This window comes from Genypterus blacodes, unplaced genomic scaffold (genome assembly GCF_046128005.1).
Source record: "Genypterus blacodes isolate CSIRO-AG114 ecotype Tasmania unplaced genomic scaffold, CSIRO-AGI_Gbla_v1 ptg000214l_1, whole genome shotgun sequence".
Taxonomy (NCBI): domain Eukaryota; kingdom Metazoa; phylum Chordata; class Actinopteri; order Ophidiiformes; family Ophidiidae; genus Genypterus; species Genypterus blacodes.
This window is the reverse complement of record NW_027467013.1, coordinates 3,797,152-3,819,647: the sequence shown is the minus strand read 5'-3', so window position 1 is coordinate 3,819,647 and position 22,496 is coordinate 3,797,152. Positions and strand designations below refer to the sequence as shown.

The window sequence follows — 22,496 nt, the reverse complement described above, 5'->3', positions numbered from 1 at the left end:
GGCAGAATAACCATCCCAGTAATTGTGAATCATATGCTGTCCTCCTGGGTCTGTCTTGGCGCTCTACCCACTGTCACTGTCATCATTATAATAAGAATAATACCAGCAAAAACATTAGGAGTACTCTGTGCTTTCACCCATAAAACCTAAAACATCTGGCAACATCTCAGACAGACACCAGGGAGCGTGTCAACAGGAAAGAGCCCCTGCAACACTATTTGTGATTTCTTAGCAAAATGCAAGAGCTGCAAATGATGACTTCGACAGATGGTGACTTTGCAATTCAAAATACAAAACAAGATCAAGGTCTGTGATGTCACTGTCCACATAAAAGCATATGCTTCTGAATATTCTCTCTGGTATTGTTTGATATGAGAGATTGTCCACAAGCCCAGACACTCAATTACTTAATATACTTTTAATGGGACGTTTTAATCAACTTTCAATGCTTTTATGGGAATCTGTGGAAGACTTTTCCCCCTGCATGGTTTTGATAAGGAGCCAAAGCCATTCGGGAAACTGTGTCGCAGTGTATGAATACGAAAGTGTGTGTTTTTTGCAATGAGTCACCTAACAATTAATAGTGATTTTGTGAGTTTTACAGTGTGTACAGCAGAGTTGTGCAGTCTGAGAGGTCCACTCGTCAAATGTCCACAGTGCGTGTGATTGATTTTTAAATCGAAAAATACAAAATGCATTGAACACATCACGTTATCAATATGAACTCCCACCTCAAACAAGCTTGGTAATCGTGGCTATTAGCAGCTGCAATACATTATATATTACTATTATTAAGAAAGTATATGTTTCAACAAAACATTGCATACACTCAGCTGTCGGGTCTTTATTCAAAATCAACACGTGAGGACAAGCGTCTTAGTTTAGGTTTTGTTGTGTTTGTGTTCGGCTTTTCAACGTGCTGCTCGTGAACGCATCACGGCTCTCAGCGGCAGATTCGGACTCGAGCAGAGCAAAGCAAAGATGGGGGACGACCTGGGAGACGAGTGGTGGCAACACGAGGGTAACTCAGGTATGTCCGCTTAACCCCTGAATGTCTCTGTCCTCAAGTGTCTCGGACGTTCTGTGGGAAGGTTCTGGTGTCTCCTCCTTGACTAGAAGTGACAAATAGACGCGTCATGTCCGCTTTAAACTGAAGCGTCCCAACGTGTGTTTGTAGCTTAGCTTTAGCTAACAGTAAGCTAGTGTTAGCCGGTCAGCCAGTCAGTAGCTAAAAACCTTGTTTGTACCGCTGGACGCCATTAGCGACACAACTGTTACACACTCTAACTGTTTCTATCTTGTCGCTGACTTGACAAGGCGGGGATGAATTTTAACGACACTTCGTGTAAGCTCGGAGATGTAGACGGTGACAAGTTAACACGTGTGTATGTAGGTGTGTGTGGCCATCTCTCGTCTTATCGGAGTAAAAGTAAATTGACAAGTGTTTGTTAAAGTTTTAACATCAAGTACTTATAACAGAACCTCGCCTCCTCCACACACAACGTTTTACTCTGCGTTACTTCTGCTTTCCTGGGGTTTTAATTGTAATCGATTAGCAGAGGACGCTTTCCCCTGCACATCTGTATTTCCTTCGTTTACCAATAGAGGGCAGTCGTGTGCTTTAAAGGCTTATTGAGCTGCTGTGTGTCCACCAGTTTATATTCAAGGAGCATTTGTAAAGCATTCTTCTGTCTGTTTATCATTTAACGGCATCATGCCAAAACAAAACAAGTTCACCATACGGCCTAACGCGTGTTTACATGCAGGTAAACTAATTATAGAATAAAATGTATATAATTAATACTAGTAATATAAAAACACACTCATTCATCCTATCCCTGCTCCCCAAGTAATAAATTAAGCGTCAGAGAGTTTAGAGTATTCTGTAAAATTCTGAGAGCTCTGCTGGTTCCTCTGTTAACAGTTCTTCCTTTGGGCTTTGGGATCCTCTTGGTTCCTGTCTCCTGCTGCGACCCCAGAGGAGTCTGATCAGAGGAATTGGATAGAGATACTCCTATCTGTCAGGCAGTGTTAGTGTAAAGATTTAGTCATCCTTGCAGCTGTGAGAATGAAATGTGGACTGGAGGAGCATGTGGCTATACATAAACCTAATAATAATAATGTGTGTGGTTAGTCTCTTTAATGAGATGACATTAATACACAGCCAATCAATATGGCAGCCATCAGAGTGATTACGAGGCGTAGTAAAGATGCTGCATGTGATTCCCCACGGAGAAAGGCAGTGAGACTGTCTGTCTGCTTCTGCTCGGCTCCTTTTTACTCTCACTGACATCCAGTCCGTGACCTCATTTGTATATCAGAGAAATGTAAAAGTTGTGAGGGTAAGTGGGAACAGACAAGAGTGGAATTCTGTTAGAATGAGCATGAAATTTACTTTGAAGTATTCAAAAGGAAGAGAGCTTTGTAAGAGACAAGAGACTTTTATGGTGACGAGCTTTGTTAAGTGTTCACCCCTGATGTCAAAGCTTCCCGTGAGGCTTCTGTCATGTTACAGTGACTGTTATCAAAGTCCTCATCTGGCCTCCTCCTTGCCAGCTGGTGATGTTGGGCTGGTCGGTGTTGCTCCTGTTAGTTCAGCTCCCTGCCAAATGTTTCCACCACAGGAGGTCTCATGTCCAGTTTTGGCAACAAGGCAGTGTATGAAAGGCTAGAAGAGCAGTCAGGTGTGTGTGAGGCCGCACATTTCTGCAACACTATGGACCCAAATATGCGTTGTGCACTGTCAAAGTTCCACCTCATTACTCTGGAGACTCACAATTTATAAATATGACTTTGTCCTCCCACACTACTCATCATTTTAAGAACAAATGATTACATCTTTGAATTTGCTGTTTCATTTGTCTGTTTCTGTCAAAGGTCTGGATCGGTGCCATTTCCCTGCAATTTGTTGTGGTCTTTTGTGCACTTCATTATTTGGTTATTATCATTTCATCACATGTATACAAAGAATAAGCCCAACATGCTCATACAGAATAGAAAAGTTTATTTAATTACATTTTTGTCATTCAAGCTTTGGCAGCAAATAGAGAGCTGAGGTAACAGAAGTTGGGAACAAGCCGACTTAGAGACCAGTGTCATATTAGAGCAGATGTTTGGACAGAAAAATAAGTAGGGTGTGGAATAAAAGTGTTTTTCATTATTTGCTTTTAGGAGTGAACCCATACGCACACACACATTGAATGAGGGAGTTATAGGGAGTTGCTTTGTGGTTGAGAGAGAGGGAGAGAGAGATGTGTGATTTCAAACTGTGCATCAGCTCAGCAGCACAACTCATTCTGACATTTCTAGCTCTTTATGATCCATATGCTATCTTACACACACACACACACACACAGAATGATATTTGGCATTCACATAGTAGAATGGACCTGAGAGCTCGTGGAACATACTGAAAAGGTAACAATGAAAGTTTTGTTGCACACAAATATGTTCACGTTGCCCCAGAAGGTGTTTTCCTGACATTTGATCCTTTAACTGAACTGGTGTTTTTCATGGAATTCTGTCGCGTGCCTCCAGTTGCCGCCTCATTAGTTCGTCACCTCATAACGCGATGAAGCTCGGAGAATGTGGTGGAAAATTATGACATTATCACATAAGCATTGCTCACCAGAAGTGCTACTCACACTCTACATTCATATGATTTCTACCAGATGTACATTTTCTATGAAGCACGACTGGTTTGACTTTAAATGGCGTTGGGTCGTGATAGATTTGACGATCATAACTGAGTGGAGCTGCCAAACAAATCACAGTTCATTCAATTCAGTAATGGTTTCACACATTTACATCCTTTGTGGTTAAGCTGGGGCTTTTTAATTATTTGGCTCGTTTAGGTACACAAAAGTACTGACAATGCATTTTAGGATATTGTGATGTTAATTATAACATAATAAAAGTAGACAGAATGAAGAAACAGTGCTATTTAATTGTTTAAAAAAAGAAATACCACAGCATTTTGTTTATATAGTGCTACTAAATAGGAACATACATTAATAAAACAAGAGTATCAAATGCACGTATTTCACTGCTTTAGGTCTGAAGATTCCTCACATACAGGCATCAAATGCATCACACACTTTACTCTATACACCTAACTCAATATAAAGGTACAAAATATGTATTCTCTGTTTATTTTATGCCAAAGACTGTAAACTTTGGCCTCTCATAAGAATGAACTGGTCAGTAATATGTGACAGAGGATGTGGTGATTGATCTAATCACTTGGAGAGGTAGCGGGGGTGATGGTGATGCTGCTGGTAATCTTGCCAACACCTTTGACGTGACAGCCATTGGTGACTACTTGAGTGATTTGCTCTTGTTGAAGATAGTACGGCCCAACAGGCTGCGGGCCGCCGTGGGCTGCTCCATCCATAGATTGGATGTAAGTGCTTCCCAGGTGGATGTGGATCTTATTCTCCTCTGTGGTTATGATACTGGGACTCGTGTTGGTGCTGTGGGACTTTGAGTGATGCCACCTATTTTGCCAGTCTGGAGTCTTGTAGAAGGCGGCCTGACCTGCGACCTCTGTTGGCTCCGGAGAACAAGAACTGACGGTTACAATCTGGATGGGGGAGTTGCCGTGTTCAGGGGCCATGGAGCATGATGGATTTGGACTTAATGCCCGCATTATGGCCGATTCATTAAGTGGAGAGTTGGCGCCGTCGGGACTGGAAGGGGAGGTCTTGGTCTTAATGGAGGACAGTGCTGCGTTATGAATGATGGTAATCCTCTGTTTGGGCAAGGCTCCACTCTTTGGGACCACAGCCGTGCTGGTGTAGGACGTGGCAGCGTCTCCGGTCGGGCTGCTGATCTCTAATGTGGCTGTGTTTAGCGTATGGTCCGGTGTTACCTTGATGTGCAGCGGCTGCCCCGGCGTGTGTGTCAGCATCATCACTTCTCCGTTTAGTGTTTGGTGTGCATCGTTGCTATTAGCTGATTGGCTGCTGTATTGGCTCACGTTGTTATTTGCACTGTTCAGGCTGTTCAGGTTGCTGAATGGACTTGAGTTGCTTCTGTTTATCACTTCGTTGTTGTGATTCGGGTCCATGTCATTTTCTTCATCCAGTTTCCTTTGGTGCAGTAAAGGAGTTTGGGTGCTGTAGTCGGAGGTGAAGTTGTCCTCTGGCTCCGTTTGTACCTCTTTGGTCGACTTCATGTCAGAAAAGTGCCGTTCATTTGCACTCTGCCTGTGACTCTTGCTGATTTGTCTGTACCTGTCTAGCTCTGAGACCAGTTCTTCCATCTCTCTGGCCAGTTCTCTGTTCCTGGCCTCCTGCTGGGTCAGTTTGCTCTGCAGTGTAGAGTGATTCATCTGGACCCTGCAGATGGATTCGTCGGTCCCCACCAGCTTCTGGAATTTGTCCTTTAGGGCCTCTATTTCCCTGCGTAAGAGTCTGGACTTCACCTGTTCCTGCTGGAGACGGCAGAGGAGATGATGTTCCTGGTTTACGTCTTGCTTCTCTGCCTGCTGGTACTTGGAAACGTCCCTCCTGGCTTCTTCCAGCTCCTCTGTTAATGCTTGGTGCCTCTTCTGCTCATCCTTGAACCTCCTTTCTAGCAACTTATAGGCTTCTTCCACCTTCATCAGTTCTTCCCCCAACACCTCCTTCTCTCTGAGTCTCCTCTGGAGCCTTTCCATTTCCTGTGTCAGTTCTTTCACTTTGTTGTCTTCCGTTTGGTAGTGATGGGCGGAGTTTGAAAAAGAGCTGCAGATTTGTTTGTCATTTTCTCTTCTCTCCTCTTTTTCTTTCCTTTCCAAGACCTGTAACCTTTTTTTCATCATGGCTATTTTACACTGTAGATCTTCGTTCCTCTCCTCCTCTGTTTTCAGCCTGGCTTGGAGCTCACCCTTTTCTTTTGCAACACTCATCATCCTTTCCTCTAAATGTGGTGCCTGCTGGCTCTCCTCTCGCAGTCTTTCTGTCATAGTTGCTGGATTGCTTTGCTCATTTTGTTTGTTCTCCTGCTCGCTGAGTGTCTCCTCAGCCTGTCGGAGCCTCTCAGCCATGGTCTTCCTGTCTTCAACCAAAGCTACAGTCAGTGTCCTGAGCTTGCTCAGGTCTTGTCGAATTGTTGCTTCTCTCCTCTCCAGTTGGCTTTCAGAAGCCTCAAGCTCCCTCACCCTAACCTTAAGTGTGTCTAGGTCAGTGGACAGCACCTTGCTAACATCTCTCTCTCGCTCCAAGCTGTTCCTTAAAACACTACATTCCTGCTTGCTCTTGCCTAAAGCGTCCTCTATTCTGTCCAGTTCATTGATTCTACCATTAAGCTTATCCACCTCTTCTTTCAGACTATGGCAGTAGCTGATCTCCCTCACCAGTCTCTGGTCCAGATCTTGGCACTGGTCCCCCATGCGTATAAGCTCTTCATCCTTTCCCTCCATTTCCAGGACCCTTCTCCTTAATATCTCCACCTCAGACAGCAAGCTTTGGGTCCCTGATCTCCGCTCTCCGCCTGCCTCCACATGCCTCATCCTGCTCCTCAGCTCCCAGAGTTCTTCTTCTGCGTTCTTCAGAACATTCCTTTTCCCCTCCATCTTATCAAACTGATGGCCAAGTGCCACTAGTTTCTGACGAAGCTGTTGATTCTGTGCGTCCTCATCAGCTAGTTTCGCTGTCATGCTCTTCTGAGTTTGATGGAAGATGGAAACTTGGTTTTGTAGCTCCACTTCCAGATGCAGGGCTTTGAGCTCCTCCTCCTTTGCTCTGGAATAAGCCGTGCTGAGTGCCTCCTTGGTGTGGTCAGTGATGGTGGTCAGTTTTTGGACACGTTGCCTCTGTTCCTCCAGCAACTCGCTCATACACTGCTGCTCTTTCACAACCAGCAATGCAAAAGCCTTCAACGTGGTCAGATCTTCTGTTAGAGTTGATACTTCTTTATTGCTTTTCTGCTCCTTTATCTCCTGATATTCTCTTTCCTTTAGGAGAAGAATCTTGAGTCTATAGAGAGACAAATTGTGTTTTTGTCAGAACAATTCACTGTTATTACAGGCAGTTAGAACACTATCAACTTTTAACTCTAAATCTTAAGCCCTTAATTCTAAACACCAGTAATTCTCTAAGCTGTTTATTTCCAGTATAAACAGTGGAAGCATTACAACATGCTGCCGGTAACGTGCTGGGATTTCCTTTAGACAGGAAAGAAATGGCAGTGACATAATTTCCTCCCGATTATATTGACCTACACAGAATCTGTGTTTCTCTATATTTTCCACTTGCACGTTTCTGTGTGTGTGTATGTGTGTCTTCATATAAACCTCACACTATGAATTTACTGTATGTAAACGCATCAGCAAAGTTTATTCTTTACGATGTGTGGCACAACAGATGATCTTGCATCTCAGCACATTATCACATAAACCACAGGACAGCTGTTAATGCTGCGTGACTATATGATACTGTTTAGTCCTTTCTTCTCTTTTCACTGTAATCCTGTAAAGGTTATACTAGATTTTGGCTTTTATTAGCCTGATTGATGATCTTAAAAATGAGACACGCAGACACACAGCGGTATCAGTTTTTCTTGCAACTTTCAGGTCTATAAGCAACAACCTGTAGGTCAACTTACTGCAGATTTACATTGCGAGTCTACAGTAAAAAACTGTCCTTAACATTACACTTCACATAGACGAGAGGCTCAGCTGGGAGGTTTTCTGTGCCCACGTTAACAAAAAGACAGCTTTTCTCTGTGGATCGGTGTTCTGTACCGACCCTATGTTTGCTTTGTGAATGAGACATCTGGGGCAGCTAATGTTACTCTGGGAACAAGACTACACAGTTTAAATAACGTTTTCTTTCTTTGTTATTACAGATGATCTTAAGTAAGTAGGAACAGTTTGCTTTCACACCGAGCACCTAAATTTAGTGTTCGGATCTGAAATGTATTGATAAACTCATAGGTTTGACAGAGATCATGTTATTGCACTGCTGGACTTTAGTTCTATTTAGTTCTATGGGCCGCCTCTTCGCTGTCACTGTAATAACTTTCGTCTTTCTAGGCATAGTTCTGATTGTAGCGTTGTGACCCAATAAGTCTAGGATAAATTACTTTAATGGAGCATTTCTTTTCACCTTTTAGAATCGTATCAACACAGCCTGTGCAGAGTTTTCCTTTAACAGTTTTACTCTGAATTAAGTGAAGCTGCACATGTGACTAAATCTGCATTAGAAACTTTCTGCTGGTAAAGTTGTCTTTGATTGTTCCTACCTGTGCCGTGCTGTTGGCCTCTGTCATTAAATCCCCAGAGAATAGTTTGTCTTTGGTCTTTCACCTCTTTCTTTCCTGGCGTCCCCAGTGATGTGGACATTCCACCCGGAAAACCAAACATTATGAGAAGTGCTCTGCACACAGAGCCCCACTGGCAGCTAGTGGCGCCCATTACATCATCAGCAAATCCTTATATGGGACGGTACAGTCTCTGCTGGTGTGTGTATGTGTGTGTGTGTGTTTTTATTGGAGTTTAGCCCATTCCAGATGAGGTCATCGTGTAGCCATGCCAGAGAGGCTAATGGGAACTACAGAAAGTGTGTGAGAGAGGGAAGGGGGCGCTGAAACTTCAGTCACAAGTCAAACTTGAGAGGTTAACACTCCAGGTTTATGGGGTTAGTTGGGATTTTAACCATGCTACACTTAATCTCCATCATGTGTTTTGTGTGCTGTACACTGTGTGGTGTTTGGAAAAAAACATGTTTTGTGTTGTAGCTGATGTGCCTGAGGGCCGATAACCTGACTGTGAGATATGACATCAGCAGCTCATTGGCCCACAATTGCCTCCATATGTCTCTCTCGCTCTCTCATAATCTCCTCCTTGTCTCTCACCATTTTTTTACCGTCTAGCTCAGAGTTGTCAATTTTTTCCCCCCTCCCTGTGTGCTGATGGATTATTCTAATCAAATCACAGTGCTCAGCGGAGCAAGGAGTGATGTCAGCTGATACACTCATAAGTTTTAACTCGCAGTATCATCTATCAGGAGAGAAATGACACAACTGATAAAGTTAAAGAAAAGAGCCTTCATCTTTTTGATTGACCAATCATTGTACTGTCAGAGCTGCAGGGGGGAAACTACTTCTCTTAATGTGGCATACATTTCCAACTACAAGTGGGAATCCTGTGCCTTTGACAGGAAGCTATACCTCCAGGCTGAGTGCTCTAATCCCACATTAAGATGAAATATTTTCTCTTTGACGTTTTCTCATCTGCCATGTATTTGTAAAACACCCTAACATAAACCTGGAAATGACTGTTGTAAATTGCGGGAGACGTCTTTACTCCTGCCAGGCATTATGCTAAACACTGGAAAATTAGCTGTAGCCCCCGTTCGTGGCTCTAAATCATCAGGAGGTTTGGGTATCATGTTTGTTTGTTGTGCTCTGGCCCCAAATAAGAACTCTGCTCCGTGAAAATGTGACGGAGTAATCCTCCTCATTCTTTGTATTTCTTATCCGTAGACCAACTCCCAAATCAGAGTTCGCGAGGTCCCGTTTCCCTTAAGGAGGGGCTGGCATCTGCATTGCTTGTCCTCAATTACATGCATGATCTGATCCCTCAAAGGCATTTCCAGGAAAACCCTCTCAGCCGATATGTAATAGGCCCCTTATGTGAAAGCAGCACTCTCTCTTCTATTATAGTTCACATTTTCATCCAGAGGTATAATTTAAAAAGACTCTGTGTGTATCTGTGTGTGTGTGTGTGTGTGTGTGTGTGTGTGTGTGTATGTATATGCACAGAATCCACCATTTGGACGATGCCCTGCCACATAGGGTCACTGAGAAGGCAGACTGTGATGCATAAAGGAAAGATGCTTGTTCAGGCGGACGGTACTGGTTTTCATGTCCCCTTTTATTAGTTGTTTGGATGAGAAAAAGTGACTCAACTGTCCTTGTGTGCGCACGTAAGTAATGAGCGGGCCCGACAGCTTGAGATCAGAGCGGCGGTTCTGCTCTGTTAAGTGATACACTGCCAGAGTCCAATGGTAATTTATGCACATCTCTCCTTGACACATTATTGGCTGAGCAGGCTGAGTCTGGATGTGTTTGAGAGTGTGGAATGGACAGAACAGCTGTGGGTTTATGATGTGGCACAGCCAAGTTTACTTTGTGCTTTGCCTTTAAGGAGAGCCCACAAAATGTATCGTCTCGTCTTTACTCGCCATCTGTCTAATCTCTGGATTCCTCTCCTCCACCTCTGCTACTTACTGATGATGCAGTGTGTGTGCATCGATCAGGCGACTGCAGCATTTAGGGAGTCGAAACATGAAAGAGTTGAAAAGGGGTTCATGCCTATAGAGTACAGTATGTGAAGTGTTTGTGAGTCAGACCTCAAGTGGACAGATTGGAGTATGACTGCCTTGTGTGTGGTGAACATGTGTGTGTGGTTAATGTTAAGAACCTTTCAGCCCAGTGACAGGCCAGAGGAAACAGACACAGGCTTCACGTCTGTTCTGATGGCTGAGGTTGGAACAAGCGGCATGCTGCATTATGCTGTGCAGATGTAATCATCCTGTGACACGCAACAAGGATCCTACCATGGCATTTAGGGATTCCATGTCATGACCCAATCTCACTGTTCACAGCAAAAACAAGTCATCTGCTCTGCATGTGGCACCTCCTCTATCTTAGTTCACGTTTCCGTGGAGATGAACGGCTCAGTTTGGAGACGGAGATGGAGAAGATGGATGAAGATGATTCAGAGTAGAAGGGTGGAAATTCTTTGCGTGGCTACTCCAGAACAAATGGAAAGAAGGCTGTGATAGAGGAGAAGATGAAAGGGATGTGACGGGCTTATTGCCATTTGCATTGTGGTGTTTACCCCCACAGATAAATGCAAACAATGACTTGGCTCCAACTGCAAAGCATCTCAGCGTGCCTGATACCAAACGTAAACACACTGTTGTCATGGGAGCGTCCCTTTGTTTATGTTTGTTTGTGTAACAGTTGACAGTAAATGCGTTGCCGGGGTAATTTCAGCTCATTCATGAAGTCACCATGTTTTGATTTGCGCACCAGAGACCCTTTAACCTCGTTATCTGTGGCCGCGCTGCAGACGACAGCCAATCACACTGAGCACGTTAATGACGTAATGCACATTTAGAATGCATGTTGACGAGGGTCGCCCTTAGGTTAAAGCTGACCTGTAGATGTACCTTTTGTGATCACGGCCCTGTATGTGTGAGCAAACCACCCAGTTTGAGTCGCTGCATGATTTTAAAAAGCTTCTCAGTCCGTATTTGAGCTTGTGGGATAAGTTCAAGTGTGATATGTTTTAGGCACATGTTCCTAATGAGATACGTAGGCAGGGGGATAAATGCCCTCTGTGTTCTAGCAGTCAGGAATGTATGAGCAACACAGGGTTCACACCACACCACAGACACGCTGTCTACTCCTGTATTAATCATCATTAGGCCCAGTTGAACCGCTGAGCCTTTATGTGCGCATGTTTAGGGTTCTCGCATTGTATTTTAATGTACAAAATACTAGTAAACTAAATGACTCCACTGACATGGCTATTTCTGGTATTTAATTAAATGTGTACTTGTGGTGGATCAGTAAAAACATTCGCTCCTTGGCACACGGAGGCAGACAAGTAGTCTCCTCCCAAGGCTGCGAGCCCAGAGCGCGTCCAATCTCTACACAGCCAGATTACAGAGTGGACTGCGATGGTACATGAGCCGAGACAACCAAAGACCTCAACACAGCAGCGCTGTTTGGGCCTCAAATAGCTGACCGACCCGTTGACCACCTTCATATTAGCCCTTGTGATATTCCTATGGCTCATCTGATTGCAAGTTATTTGGGAGGGGACTCTTATTATCCACCCTCAAACCCTCAACCAATTTACTTAGTTTGGATGAGTTAGCATTCATCCCGCGCTATGTGGTATTGTCGGATTGGGCATGAGGTTGACTTTGGATTGTGCATATAATTACATATCTGTACATGTTTATGTGTTTACAAGGGAGAGAGCCAAGCAGGCCACAGGGGCTAACCAAGCCCGGGCCGTAATGGTCTATGTCTTAGTAGAGTAGCTGTAAGTACGCTCTTGAGGTCGTATACTCTGGTTGGAAGAAATACAGTGGCCAACAGCGCCTTGGCTCTGTCAGCCACAAAGAGCATTACACACCAACAAAGACTGCATGTACTGTACACACACTGCCAAGCTCCGATCTGGCTCGTACAGTATGCCGAAATACTTTAATACCTTCTTCTACGCTAGCTCTAACTCCTCATCCGTCACACCTGTAGTTAAAAGGTGTGGTTAGATGTTTGTATATTTCTCCATCCAGTCTTTGCTTAGGCGTGTCATGCACCAACCTCTCTCTGTCCTGCTCCAGTAGAGTGGTGAGGTCATTGCTTTTCTGGATGAAGGCCTCGTGGCTCCTCTCCTGCTCCTCCAGCCGAGTCAGGGTGTCGCTGTGAGAGCGGGCCACCTCCACCAGCTGCTCCAGCACCAGTCTGGAGGAGTTCTTCTGCGTCTCCACCAAGTGATTTAGCTGAGGGGAAAATCAGGAGGGGAAAAAGTTGCTGTAATGAGGAAGATGTCCAATTACCTGGATTATTACTTTAAAAGCAGTAAGAGGCTCACCATTCAATCCTAACATCTGCAGTTCTATACAAAGGTCTTTTAACTATCCTTGCAAAATGACCAAAAAAGGTTGAAGGCAGCATTCCTTGTTGATTCCATTATTGGTCCACATCTCTACGTAATGCTCCTGGACTTTATGAGATCCAGGTCCAGCTCATTTCTGTTACCTTAGACTTAGGGTCTTGGTACACATCCTGCAGGTGGTCCTGTTGGGCTCGTAGGGAATCTCTTTGCAGGGCACAGCGCACATCCTCCGGCACTGGAAGACCATAGTGGGCCTCCACTAGAGCCGAGTCCGTCTTCTCTGCTCTCAGTACTGTGATTTCCTCCTCTCTGGCCTGGGGTGATGAATGTGGTAATAGAACATGACTTTTTCATTCACTATGCTGTCTTGAACAAATGAATGACTCATTCCACTCTGTCTCTACTCACAGACAGATATTGCATGTTGGATAATACAGTTTCTCTTACCTGTAGTTCCCCTTCCAGCAAACTGAGTAGGAACAATAAGTCATCCCGGGACAGGTCTTCTCTCAAGCGTCTGTCCTCCCACTCCTCTCTCCTGTTTCTCATTGTGTTTTCCCTCTGGCCTGGGAGTCTTGGGGGTGGGATGGGATGAAACGTTGACTCTGAGCTGCATTTGTCATAATGACGGGGACTCTGTGGCACCACTTTGCTGCTGTAACCGTGCATTCTCCATATCTCAGTCCACCTATTAAGAGTACAGAGAGATTGTCATGCATTACTATGTTCCGGTGCTTCTTTAAAGAGAAATTTGAGTAAAGCTGATCACCAAGGCCAGGCGTTGTGTCATCATAGTACAAGTGGTTATTGTACAACCTCAATACATTACTGCTTGATGCCAATGATATCACTATTCCTTATCCAGAGTCATAACAGTGTTGCTGAAACGCATCAGCCTACGCCTGCCCTCAACATTTTCATTGTGGTAGGATTATGTCATCTCATAGTCTCCCTCTTAGCACATTGACAGCGATCACTTAACTTGGCAGATTAAAGGAGCAAACAGTGCCAGAAAATCAGGCCTTGATTACTGGCCATATGAGGGCTAGGTGTGTGTGTGTGTGTGTGTGTGTGTGTGTGTGTTTGTGTCCTTTCCAGCCAGCATGGTTTCTCCGCATTGGCTTTTTTTTTTATCCCTTATAGGTTCATATTGGTGAGAAATGATGTCATCTTTTTGTTCTCTAGTTAAAATTCCTATATTGGCACAGAGTGCTTTTTTCCCCAGTGTTGTTTGTCAAGCCTCTTAAGATAAGTAACTAAACACTTCTGTTTCCTATCTTGTGGAAACAGAGACAGGCAATTAGGTAAAACTCTTTAAAATGTCCACAGGCCTGTGGAATTCTATTACTGAACAGGGGAGCACTCTCTCTCTCTCTCTCTCTCTCACTGTTGCTTCATGCCATCAGGACCTGAGAGCATCTTTGACTTTCTCTAAACAAGAGGAACAGTGTTACGTCAGGGGTGAATATTGTGCAACGAATACTGGACTGTAGCCATCCTTCCATTCCTGTTGAGAATGTTGGCTTACATAATGCATTGTTTCTACATTTTATCTTGCTCTGTATCAATGTTGGAGACAGAGATTGACATTGGCAACCTCCCTCCCTCCTGATGTTATCATGGTCTCAATTACAGAGACACATGAAGCTGCCTTGGCTCATTCCTTTGCTCCAGTCTTGGTCAATGACAGGAGAGAATACGGAGCAGAGTCATTGAAGGGAAATGCTGGAGGTATTGGATTACAGAGAACCTAAACCAGTCGGCTTCAATACGTTTAGTGTGGGGTTGGTCCAGATGAAGTCGGACATGATGAAGACGTGCGGCAGAGCTGTTGTTGGTGATCTTGGCACATTTTGGTGGCCTAGAGTCTCTTTCCAAATCAACTGTGTATATTTTTTCTCAGGCCATCCATCAGCAGTGCTGTTGATGTTAGTCGTACAGACAGGAGACACCAGATGCTCTTTCCTTGCCCCCGGCCTCATAATGACTGATGTGGATGAGGTCTGAACACCTCATAGTTAAGACATACAGACACACATGGATGACATGAGTCAGATTTTCTCCCCATCTGTAGCATGTACATAATGTCTAGACAATCACACACACACACACACACACACACAGATGCCCAAGCATCTACTCACACATTGCCAGGCGTGTGCAAATAGTTCTAACTTTAGTCCTGGCTCCGAGCCCGAGTTGGCTTTAATAATGATTGCCTGGGTTGCCCCACTAAGGACTGTGCTGGCAGGCAGGTGGGCAGTTACACATGTGGCTGGCCGCCTCTGTTCATTTATCTGAACATCACCCAGGGCTGCATTCCTGCTTACTCCTGTCTGCTGCAAAGTGCCCTGGCTGCCCCTGCTGTAAACTATTGATAATTACAAAAAATTATCTCCCCTCCTGCAATCCCTCCAAACCCCAGAGCCCAGACCTGGTGTATACAAGCACGCAAGTGACATCTTTACTGTGTAATGTGGTCGTGGAAAGCACGCTCACCTATTTCCTGACATTTTCAACCCAGCTATGTAAGCAGCAGTAAACCTTGCTGAGGTTTATCACTCTCATATTAAAGCATTAATAAAGCCCTGAGGGGGCCTGCCTGTATCCAGGCTGGCTCGGGCCGTCTACTCCAGCTCAAATTCACTTTATGCCCACCTGTCACGGGACGTTGGCTCTGGTCTGCTTCGGCTGCCAGTTTGCAGGGTCAAGTTGGCATCTTATAGCACTTCTTGATGTCCTTGATGATTTATGTTCTGCAGCAGCACGGTACTTCGTGTTGAGACATTATACAGAGAGAGGGGAAAATGTTGACCTCACTGTGTTTCTGTTTTAATCTTGTATAGTAATGCCGCTCTTCTAACTTGGCATCTTGCTGCCGTACATTTTTCCAGCTGCATGGCACCTTTAGATTGATCCTCCACCTCAGTCTGGGCAAACTTTATACACACACGTTTTGGACCAAATGTCAGTATTTTATATTTCTCCATTTAACTTTTTCCATAAGCCATCTTAACTTTTTACGAGCCTTCATCGATACGATTCAGCCGGGCCCAGCTGTTACCAATTACAAATCATTTTGTAAGATATTGATTCCTTTCACCGTTTAGAGGAATTTATGATGTGGGCTTAATGTGTGTGAGGTTTAATTGGCTCAACTTGGATCTGAAGCGTTTCCTGCTCTGTGGATCTGTGAATGAGAAACACTTTACTGCCATCCGTTTTTATGAGCTTGAGGTAATGCATGACTTTACTAAGCCGGCTCTTTTATATTTGTTTTTATTAAAAACATTTTGTGCACAGAATTTATGTAAACTAATGTAAAAGAAATTACGTTCCTACCATCTTGATGATACTTGTGTGTTCTTTAGATATGTATTTGGTTGTGTGTTGTATGTATAAATTAATTTTAATAGTGAATCTGGGCTCTTCAAAGTAGAACAGACCCTTTGGCAGTCGGTGATGTCATGCAACATGGCCTCCATACCTTTGTTGTGATGTCAGATGTGTTTGTAGAAAAAGGGTTGCTCACTGGATTTGAAGGACGCCTAATTGCAGCACTGTGATTTTGTGCGTGTGTGTGTTTGTGTCACCTTCCACACACATGTTTGACCGCTCGCCTCACTCAGTTTCAGATTCTAGATTCCGAGGGCATTGCGTCAGAGTCCTGCAGCGGTGATTGATAGGGAGCGAAAGATGAGAGCAGTGTTACAAATCTCATCCATATGATACCTGCCACTGGGGGATTTAGAGGGGAGGGAGGGAGAAGTCACTGCAAAGATTAGGATTGGGTATGTAGGTAAGACGCAGAGCGAGAAAGAGAGAGAGAGAGGAGAGTGGCCACGTTAACAGGGAGAACAAATAAACCAGAATGCAGTCAGAAGTCTTGTTGCTTTAGATAACAGTTGGCAGATAGATTTGTTTGGGGCCTATAAGGGAACAAGCACTATAGGAGCTATGCAAAGGTTTAACAATGTGGGTTCTGGGTTGTAAAAGTGTTAAACCTTTGGAGAACCCCAGGATGTATGGAGAGGAATCCAGCAACTGCATCACCGTCATTAAATACTTCATATCTCACTCCATCTGGAGATCAGCATCAGAGAGTGTGTATGTCCCAGGCTGAGAGGCAGAGTGTGTTGCCTTCACATCTTTGTCAAGTCAGCTCAACATAGACGACCTTTATTTTAAAACTTCTTCACAATTCTGCCCTTGGAGGTTTGACTTTGGCTGTATGAGTTGATGCTGGTGCCGTTCAACACTAGAAGCCTGTTTTCATAATGCTTTGCTGAAGGAGGAAGACTTCTCTCTTCATCCCTAACACATTATTCCAGTGCACATACAAACACGACATGGAACAGTAAGAAAGGTCCAGGTTTGTGTTCAAAGTGAGCTCCAGGTCTTTGCATAGGTTTGTACATCAAATCCAACTTTGGTTTCATTTCAACTTGTTGTTTGAACCTTCAGTGTTATTGTGCATGCATTGCTCCCCCTTGTGGTCAGATTCTGTCTCTCCACATTCATACGTCTTAGCTATGAGCCTTGAAGACGGACAATAAAGATGAACGTTATAATGGTAGTCTAACAAAAGACTGGAGGATTCCCTGATGTTTTATTGGTAACACGATTACCCCCAGCCTCCTATCTGATGAGCTTATTAATCAGGCAAGACAAAGTGGATCCTCTCTGGACTTCATGTTTTATCTTATCTTTATTTCGCCCCCAATTAGCCAAGTCTGAAAGATCTATTGTAGAACGAGGCCAGGGCCAGGGCTTACTCTCCCAACACCCAAAAGGGAAACAAGTGGAAATGTTAGGACTGAATGACTTGAGAAGCAAAGTGTTGCATTCTAGCTGAATTAGTAACCAGAGTGTTCGTCTATACGGCTCGTCTTCACTAAAGAGGGGGAACGACACAGCCCCCCCGCCCACCCTAACCAATAACTGCTTCCCCCTCCCCCCTCAGGCAATCTGTACATGTGCAGATGAGGTATTGATCATGGAAACGTGGTGTATTGATTTAATAGAAGATACTATATTGCATCATAGAGATTGCTACATTTTGACAGAATTTTACGCAAACATTATCCTCTACGTGCAACACAATCATCTGCGTTGGGGTCTTAAGGTGTTGTTAGTTTGTTGTGTCTGTCTGTACAGGGGGGAGTGGTGGCTTTAATCAGCCTAATGGCCTAAGCTGTTGTGATTAGGAGCTTTTCTAAGGCTACATAAAGCTGCTGCCCCCCCTATGGGCTAATCACCAACAAACTGCCATGGAGGGCAGGACAGGATGGAAGGCTGCTGCTGTTTAGGCGGCGTGCCTGTGTACACCAGCGCACACACTATCCTCCAATCTGAGAGCCCAGATCAGTCAGCCATCACAATGCCATTTGCCCGGAGCTGAAAGAATTGCCCATTTTCAGGAAACTGGTCGATTGGTTCTCATTACCTCCAGTCGGCGCCATCGAGCGTCCATTAAAACCAGTCACTTGTATTGATCACCCATTAAAGATGACTGCGCCGTCCCATCTCTCTCCATCTCATCCCTCTCCAGTCATTGACCTCCATCGATCTGAAGTTATCTGAGCTGTAAAATCACTGACCTAACTTCCCCTAGAAGCACAGCGTTTTGTCTTCTGTCCCTGTGCCATCTGGAGTGAGTGCGGCCTGGAGGCTTTCAGGGGCAAAGGTTAAGTCCGCCCCTATGGCCCACCCCTCTGAGCCACATTTACTAATTAATTTTGAATGTTTCAAACACATTATGTGCTGAGTGTTATCTGTGTGTGTGTGTGTGTGTGTGTGTGTGTGTGTGTGTGTGTGTGTGTGTGTGTGTGTGTGTGTGTGTGTGTGTGTGTGTGTGTGTGTGTGTGTGTGTGTGCGTGTAAGGAATAACAGGCAAATGAGGGAATGATGGCGAGGAAGGTTGTTCTCTGTACCCGCTGAGTTTATTCAAAGCAAATCAGCGTTGCAATAAAAGAGCAGTAACCATTATAGAGGCCATAATAAGATGGGGTGGGGAGTTACTATGAGGTCATTAAACTGGATCCATGTTGCTAATGCGTTATGATGCAGATTGCAGTCCTTGTTTGTGTATTAGTGAGATGAATTTAATGAGAAATCTTCACATTCAAGCATAATCGTCTTATTTATCCTCCGACACGTTTATGCAAATACCGTGAGTGTGTGGCTGCACCTCACGGTTGCTTAGGTATCCTGATACCACCCCTCACACAATACTTCAAACGCGTGCTGAATCAGCGGCTCAACCTGCACAGCATCGTTGAGTGGCTTCCTGTCCAGTTTGGGCTTTGTGGTGCTAATGAGATTAGAATAGGGCTTTAAACACGCTGTCAGTCTGGCATCATCTGCTCTTCATCTCGTGCCAGGAATTTGGTTACAATTTGAATTGCAGGGTAGAAATGAGCAGGAGTGTGTATGAATCACATCAGTGTGGAGGAGGAAGGGGAAGTTATTACAATCTATTCCCCACTAGTTAAACCTTTCAAGTAGAATTAATGCTCGTCTCCTTGACAAGGTGATGACTGTGAAATGTTACTTGGTTTGTTTGTACTTCTTACCCTCATTAAAAGCTGCATTCATAATAAATGATGGTTAAAACCCTTTGATTGGTAAACACAAGTAAACTAAATCCAGGTCAGACGGCAAGATGAGCAGAGAGATGAACCTTACCTCCTCCAGGACAGGTGGACCCGTAAAGATGCCTTATGCTCAATCTGTGTCGTATCTTTGCATCCTTAATCCTTTCTTTGATGCCCCTTGGACATGTCCTTTAACTTAACTTCCTTCTTTGCTCCTCCCTTGTCTTTGGCACCCTTGTATCCTTCCCTTTACAACAGTCTGGGATGAGAGCCAGGAGAGAGCGAGAGAGAGAGAGAGAGAGAGAGAGATAGGGGTGTGTGTGCTGAGAAGGGAGGCAGGGGTGTGGGGAAATGTGTATCTTGGTCCATCAGTGGTGGGGGGGTGGTCTTACTTGAGCAGGATCACATGCCCTGATGGACAGATCTAACACATAGGATAAAGGACAAAGGTCCAGGGGTCACAGAGGAAATGGAGCCTAAGAAGTGGAGATCATGTGGACAGGTGGAAATGAAAAAACAACTCATGCCTGAACTTTAACCCCAGATACTTCATCCTTCCTTCACCTCCTCTCTCACTTCATATGCTCTCTTGATAGTATTGCACCCAGGAAAGACAGAAAGAGAGTTAGTGATGCGAGTGTGTGATGAAGATTGAATAGACGGGCTTTGATGGGATTGCTGTTGGCACAGAGGGGGAAGTACGTGCTTTCTGCCCTGATGTTCATAATTAAAATAATTAAATTAGGAACCATTGTACCCAGAGGTAGCCCACATCCATCCTATGCTTTAAGTGCCCATTCAGTGAGGAGTCTCCAGGGTAACGTGCAGATTTATGGTTCAGTCTGCAGCCTGAGTATGAAGCTGAGATGTGTATCTGCCTAATCTGGGTCGCCTCGTCTTAATAACTCTGTTTCCTTTCAGATGCGTCTGAGGTAGAAAAGGAAATTGAAGAAGAAGAGGACAAGCCGGCCGACAAACCAAACACGCAGGCTAAAACCAAGAAGAGGAAGAATGTAACGGAAAAATCAGTCACAGCAAAGAAGAAAAAGAATGAACAGAATGAACAGGTATTATATTTCTGTGTGTGTGTGTGAGATACTGAATAACATTAGAAACCATTCAACAATGAGCAGATTTAGACCCTCAACTTTTGAGGATTAAATGAAAAATTCAAACGTAAAGATGCTTTCACACCACCTGATTGTTCTTTTGTCCTTTTCCTGTATTGTTACACAGAAACCGTGTCCATCTGATCAGAACGAGGAGGACAAGTCCACAAAACCCAAAAGGAAGAGGAAGGTAGGAGTGTGACATCGCTGGCGACACCTGCTGTTGTAAAGCGGTACAGCAACAACTTTTGTGACCTTATTGTGAGGCTCTGGCAGGGATTTTGATCAAAAATGAGCAGATGGACTCAGTGAAGGTGCCTTATGTCCAGAATTAGGGGTTTGATATGTCAAAGAGTCAAACTGTAAGAGCTCAGCTAGCGGTCAGCTTCAAACTTCAAAGCTCAGGATGTCCCTGAGTCGTTGTTGTGCATCTACATGAATGTATTTTGTTTTCCAGAAGAAGACAATAACGGACGTCCTGGCCTCATCGGAGCCCAAAGCGGGCTGTCCTGCAGACCTTCAGGCGCTGATGTCTCTGTACTTCTCAGACAAGCGGTCAGTCATCGAGCTGGAGGAGCTCAAGCTGCAGGGTGAGTCTGGGTCACTGCCCTTTTTGAACCTGTACAGGTCCGGTCCATATTCGCTGTTCTGTTGATTCAGCTCTGTCGTCTCTGTGTCCCGCTCCTCCCAGACTCCTGCTTCTCCTCCAGTAATGACCTCACACACAGCCTCTCCTCTTATCTCAAACACGGTGAGGGCTTTTCTATATTTAGTTTTGGCAAAGTTGATCTTTATTTCTGCCAGGACACTTTTACATCCTGTCTTTTCCCCGTTGTTCTTAGTTTGTCCCAAGTGGGCAAAAGTTCAGAAGAACCACACAGAGAAGAGCGCTGTGGTCATCCTCATCGTGTGCTGCTCTGCTCTACGAACCATCGAGCTCATCAAGTGAGTGACAGATCAGCCAGGTTCATCTCTGTGAAACCTTTCATGTAGAAGTCTTCATGAGTGCTGATTGTCCCCTGTTGTCTCCAGGCAGCTGACGACATTCAAAGGAGAAGCCAGAGTCATAAAGCTTTTTGCCAAACACATCAAGGTAGAGGAGATGATGCTGACACACAGATTTGAGAGCTGTGTTGAGTGGTTTAGTCCGAAGGGAACAAAATGCCGTCTTTGTGTCTGCACAGGTGGAGGAGCAGGTGAAGCTGCTTCAGAAGGGAGTCACTCACATCGGAGTGGGAACGCCTGGCAGGATCTGTGCTCTCATAGAGAAAGGTAACGAGTCTGAGCCTGACTGTGACTGAGCCTGACTGTGACTGAGCCTGACTGTGACACTCAGACATCTCAAACCCTCTCGTCATGTGGAAACTCTGTCTTTGCCCCCAGAGGGTTTACACTTGCAAGCATTGCGGTACCTGGTTTTGGACTGGAACTGGAGAGACCAGAAGCTTAGAAGGATGGCCGACGTTCCTGAGGTGAGCTACTGCCCCCTGCTGGGCTAAACCGATACGGGCACATAGCACTCGTGATCAGGCTTGTTTCCTGGATCATGTTGTGTGGTTCAGGTGTTCTCCACTGATGACACCTGTGTGTGTGTGTTTCAGGTCAAAGTGGACCTGATGAAGCTGCTGGACAGCGGTGTCCTGAATGGGTGTAAAGAAGGCAAAGTGAAGATCGGCCTGTTTTAACTGCACATTGTCATTTCTTGTTGATGTTCCACACAAAGACCTGATGTTTAAAGCAACACACTGTGTTTGTCCTTCACTACACACTGAGGGGCCTCATCCTGTTTAGTCCCCTTTGTGTGTGTGTGTGTGTGTGTGTTAAACCTGTCTTGTGCTTTTACCGTCTTAAGGAGACCAAGGGCTCTGTTTCCTGGTAACAGTCTCAGAGGAGAAGTGAATCCACCTGGCTCTTTGTAAAGCCACACAATACAAAGCATCAATGAAACACGTGAAAACAACAGGAGCATTTCACATTTATTATCTATAATAGTTCCATTTTAATAGCTAAGCAAGAGTAATGAGTGGGGCCTGTAAAAGCTTCCTGATATGAGCTTCATCAGTACTTCCTGCTGCTCACAGTCATGATATTGACAGTCTAAACAATTTAAGCTATAAAACAACAAATGACTTCACTTAAACATGTTGATGTTTCCAAAAACATCCA

At 44.6% G+C, this 22,496-nt stretch overlaps 2 protein-coding genes across 3 annotated transcripts; one reads left to right on the top strand and one right to left on the bottom strand.

The window, feature by feature from the left end:
• The first annotated feature begins 932 nt into the window (after positions 1 to 932).
• On the top strand, positions 933 to 22,475 carry cmss1 (cms1 ribosomal small subunit homolog). 2 transcript variants are annotated; one of them, XM_076170035.1, is made up of 10 exons: positions 933 to 1,030; positions 20,143 to 20,281; positions 20,460 to 20,520; positions 20,788 to 20,920; positions 21,022 to 21,081; positions 21,173 to 21,275; positions 21,363 to 21,423; positions 21,515 to 21,602; positions 21,714 to 21,802; positions 21,932 to 22,475. In XM_076170035.1, exons 1-10 carry the CDS (start codon positions 982 to 984, stop codon positions 22,013 to 22,015), a joined length of 867 nt encoding a protein of 288 aa, XP_076026150.1. In that variant the 5' UTR covers positions 933 to 981; the 3' UTR covers positions 22,016 to 22,475. The 2 variants fall into 2 exon arrangements, with proteins under 2 accessions (XP_076026150.1, XP_076026149.1); XM_076170034.1 differs by having other exon boundaries at positions 20,143 to 20,288; positions 20,458 to 20,520.
• Positions 3,028 to 8,372, bottom strand: LOC143015895 (filamin A-interacting protein 1-like). Its single transcript, XM_076170033.1, has 2 exons — positions 8,227 to 8,372; positions 3,028 to 6,959 (listed from the first exon to the last, which is right to left on the bottom strand). Exon 2 carries the CDS (start codon positions 6,818 to 6,820, stop codon positions 4,235 to 4,237), a length of 2,586 nt encoding a protein of 861 aa, XP_076026148.1. The 5' UTR covers positions 6,821 to 6,959; positions 8,227 to 8,372; the 3' UTR covers positions 3,028 to 4,234.
• Positions 22,476 to 22,496: the final 21 nt, after the last annotated feature.

Coding starts and splice junctions, on each gene's coding strand:
- cmss1 (XM_076170034.1), top strand. CDS start 982: ATGGGGGACGACCTGGGAGACGAGTGGTGGCAACACGAGGGTAACTCA. Junction 20,289..20,457: donor AGAATGAACAGAATGAACAG/GTATTATATTTC, acceptor ATTGTTACACAG/AAACCGTGTCCATCTGATCA. Junction 21,276..21,362: donor CGAACCATCGAGCTCATCAA/GTGAGTGACAGA, acceptor TGTTGTCTCCAG/GCAGCTGACGACATTCAAAG.
- LOC143015895 (XM_076170033.1), bottom strand. CDS start 6,820: ATGAGCGAGTTGCTGGAGGAACAGAGGCAACGTGTCCAAAAACTGACC.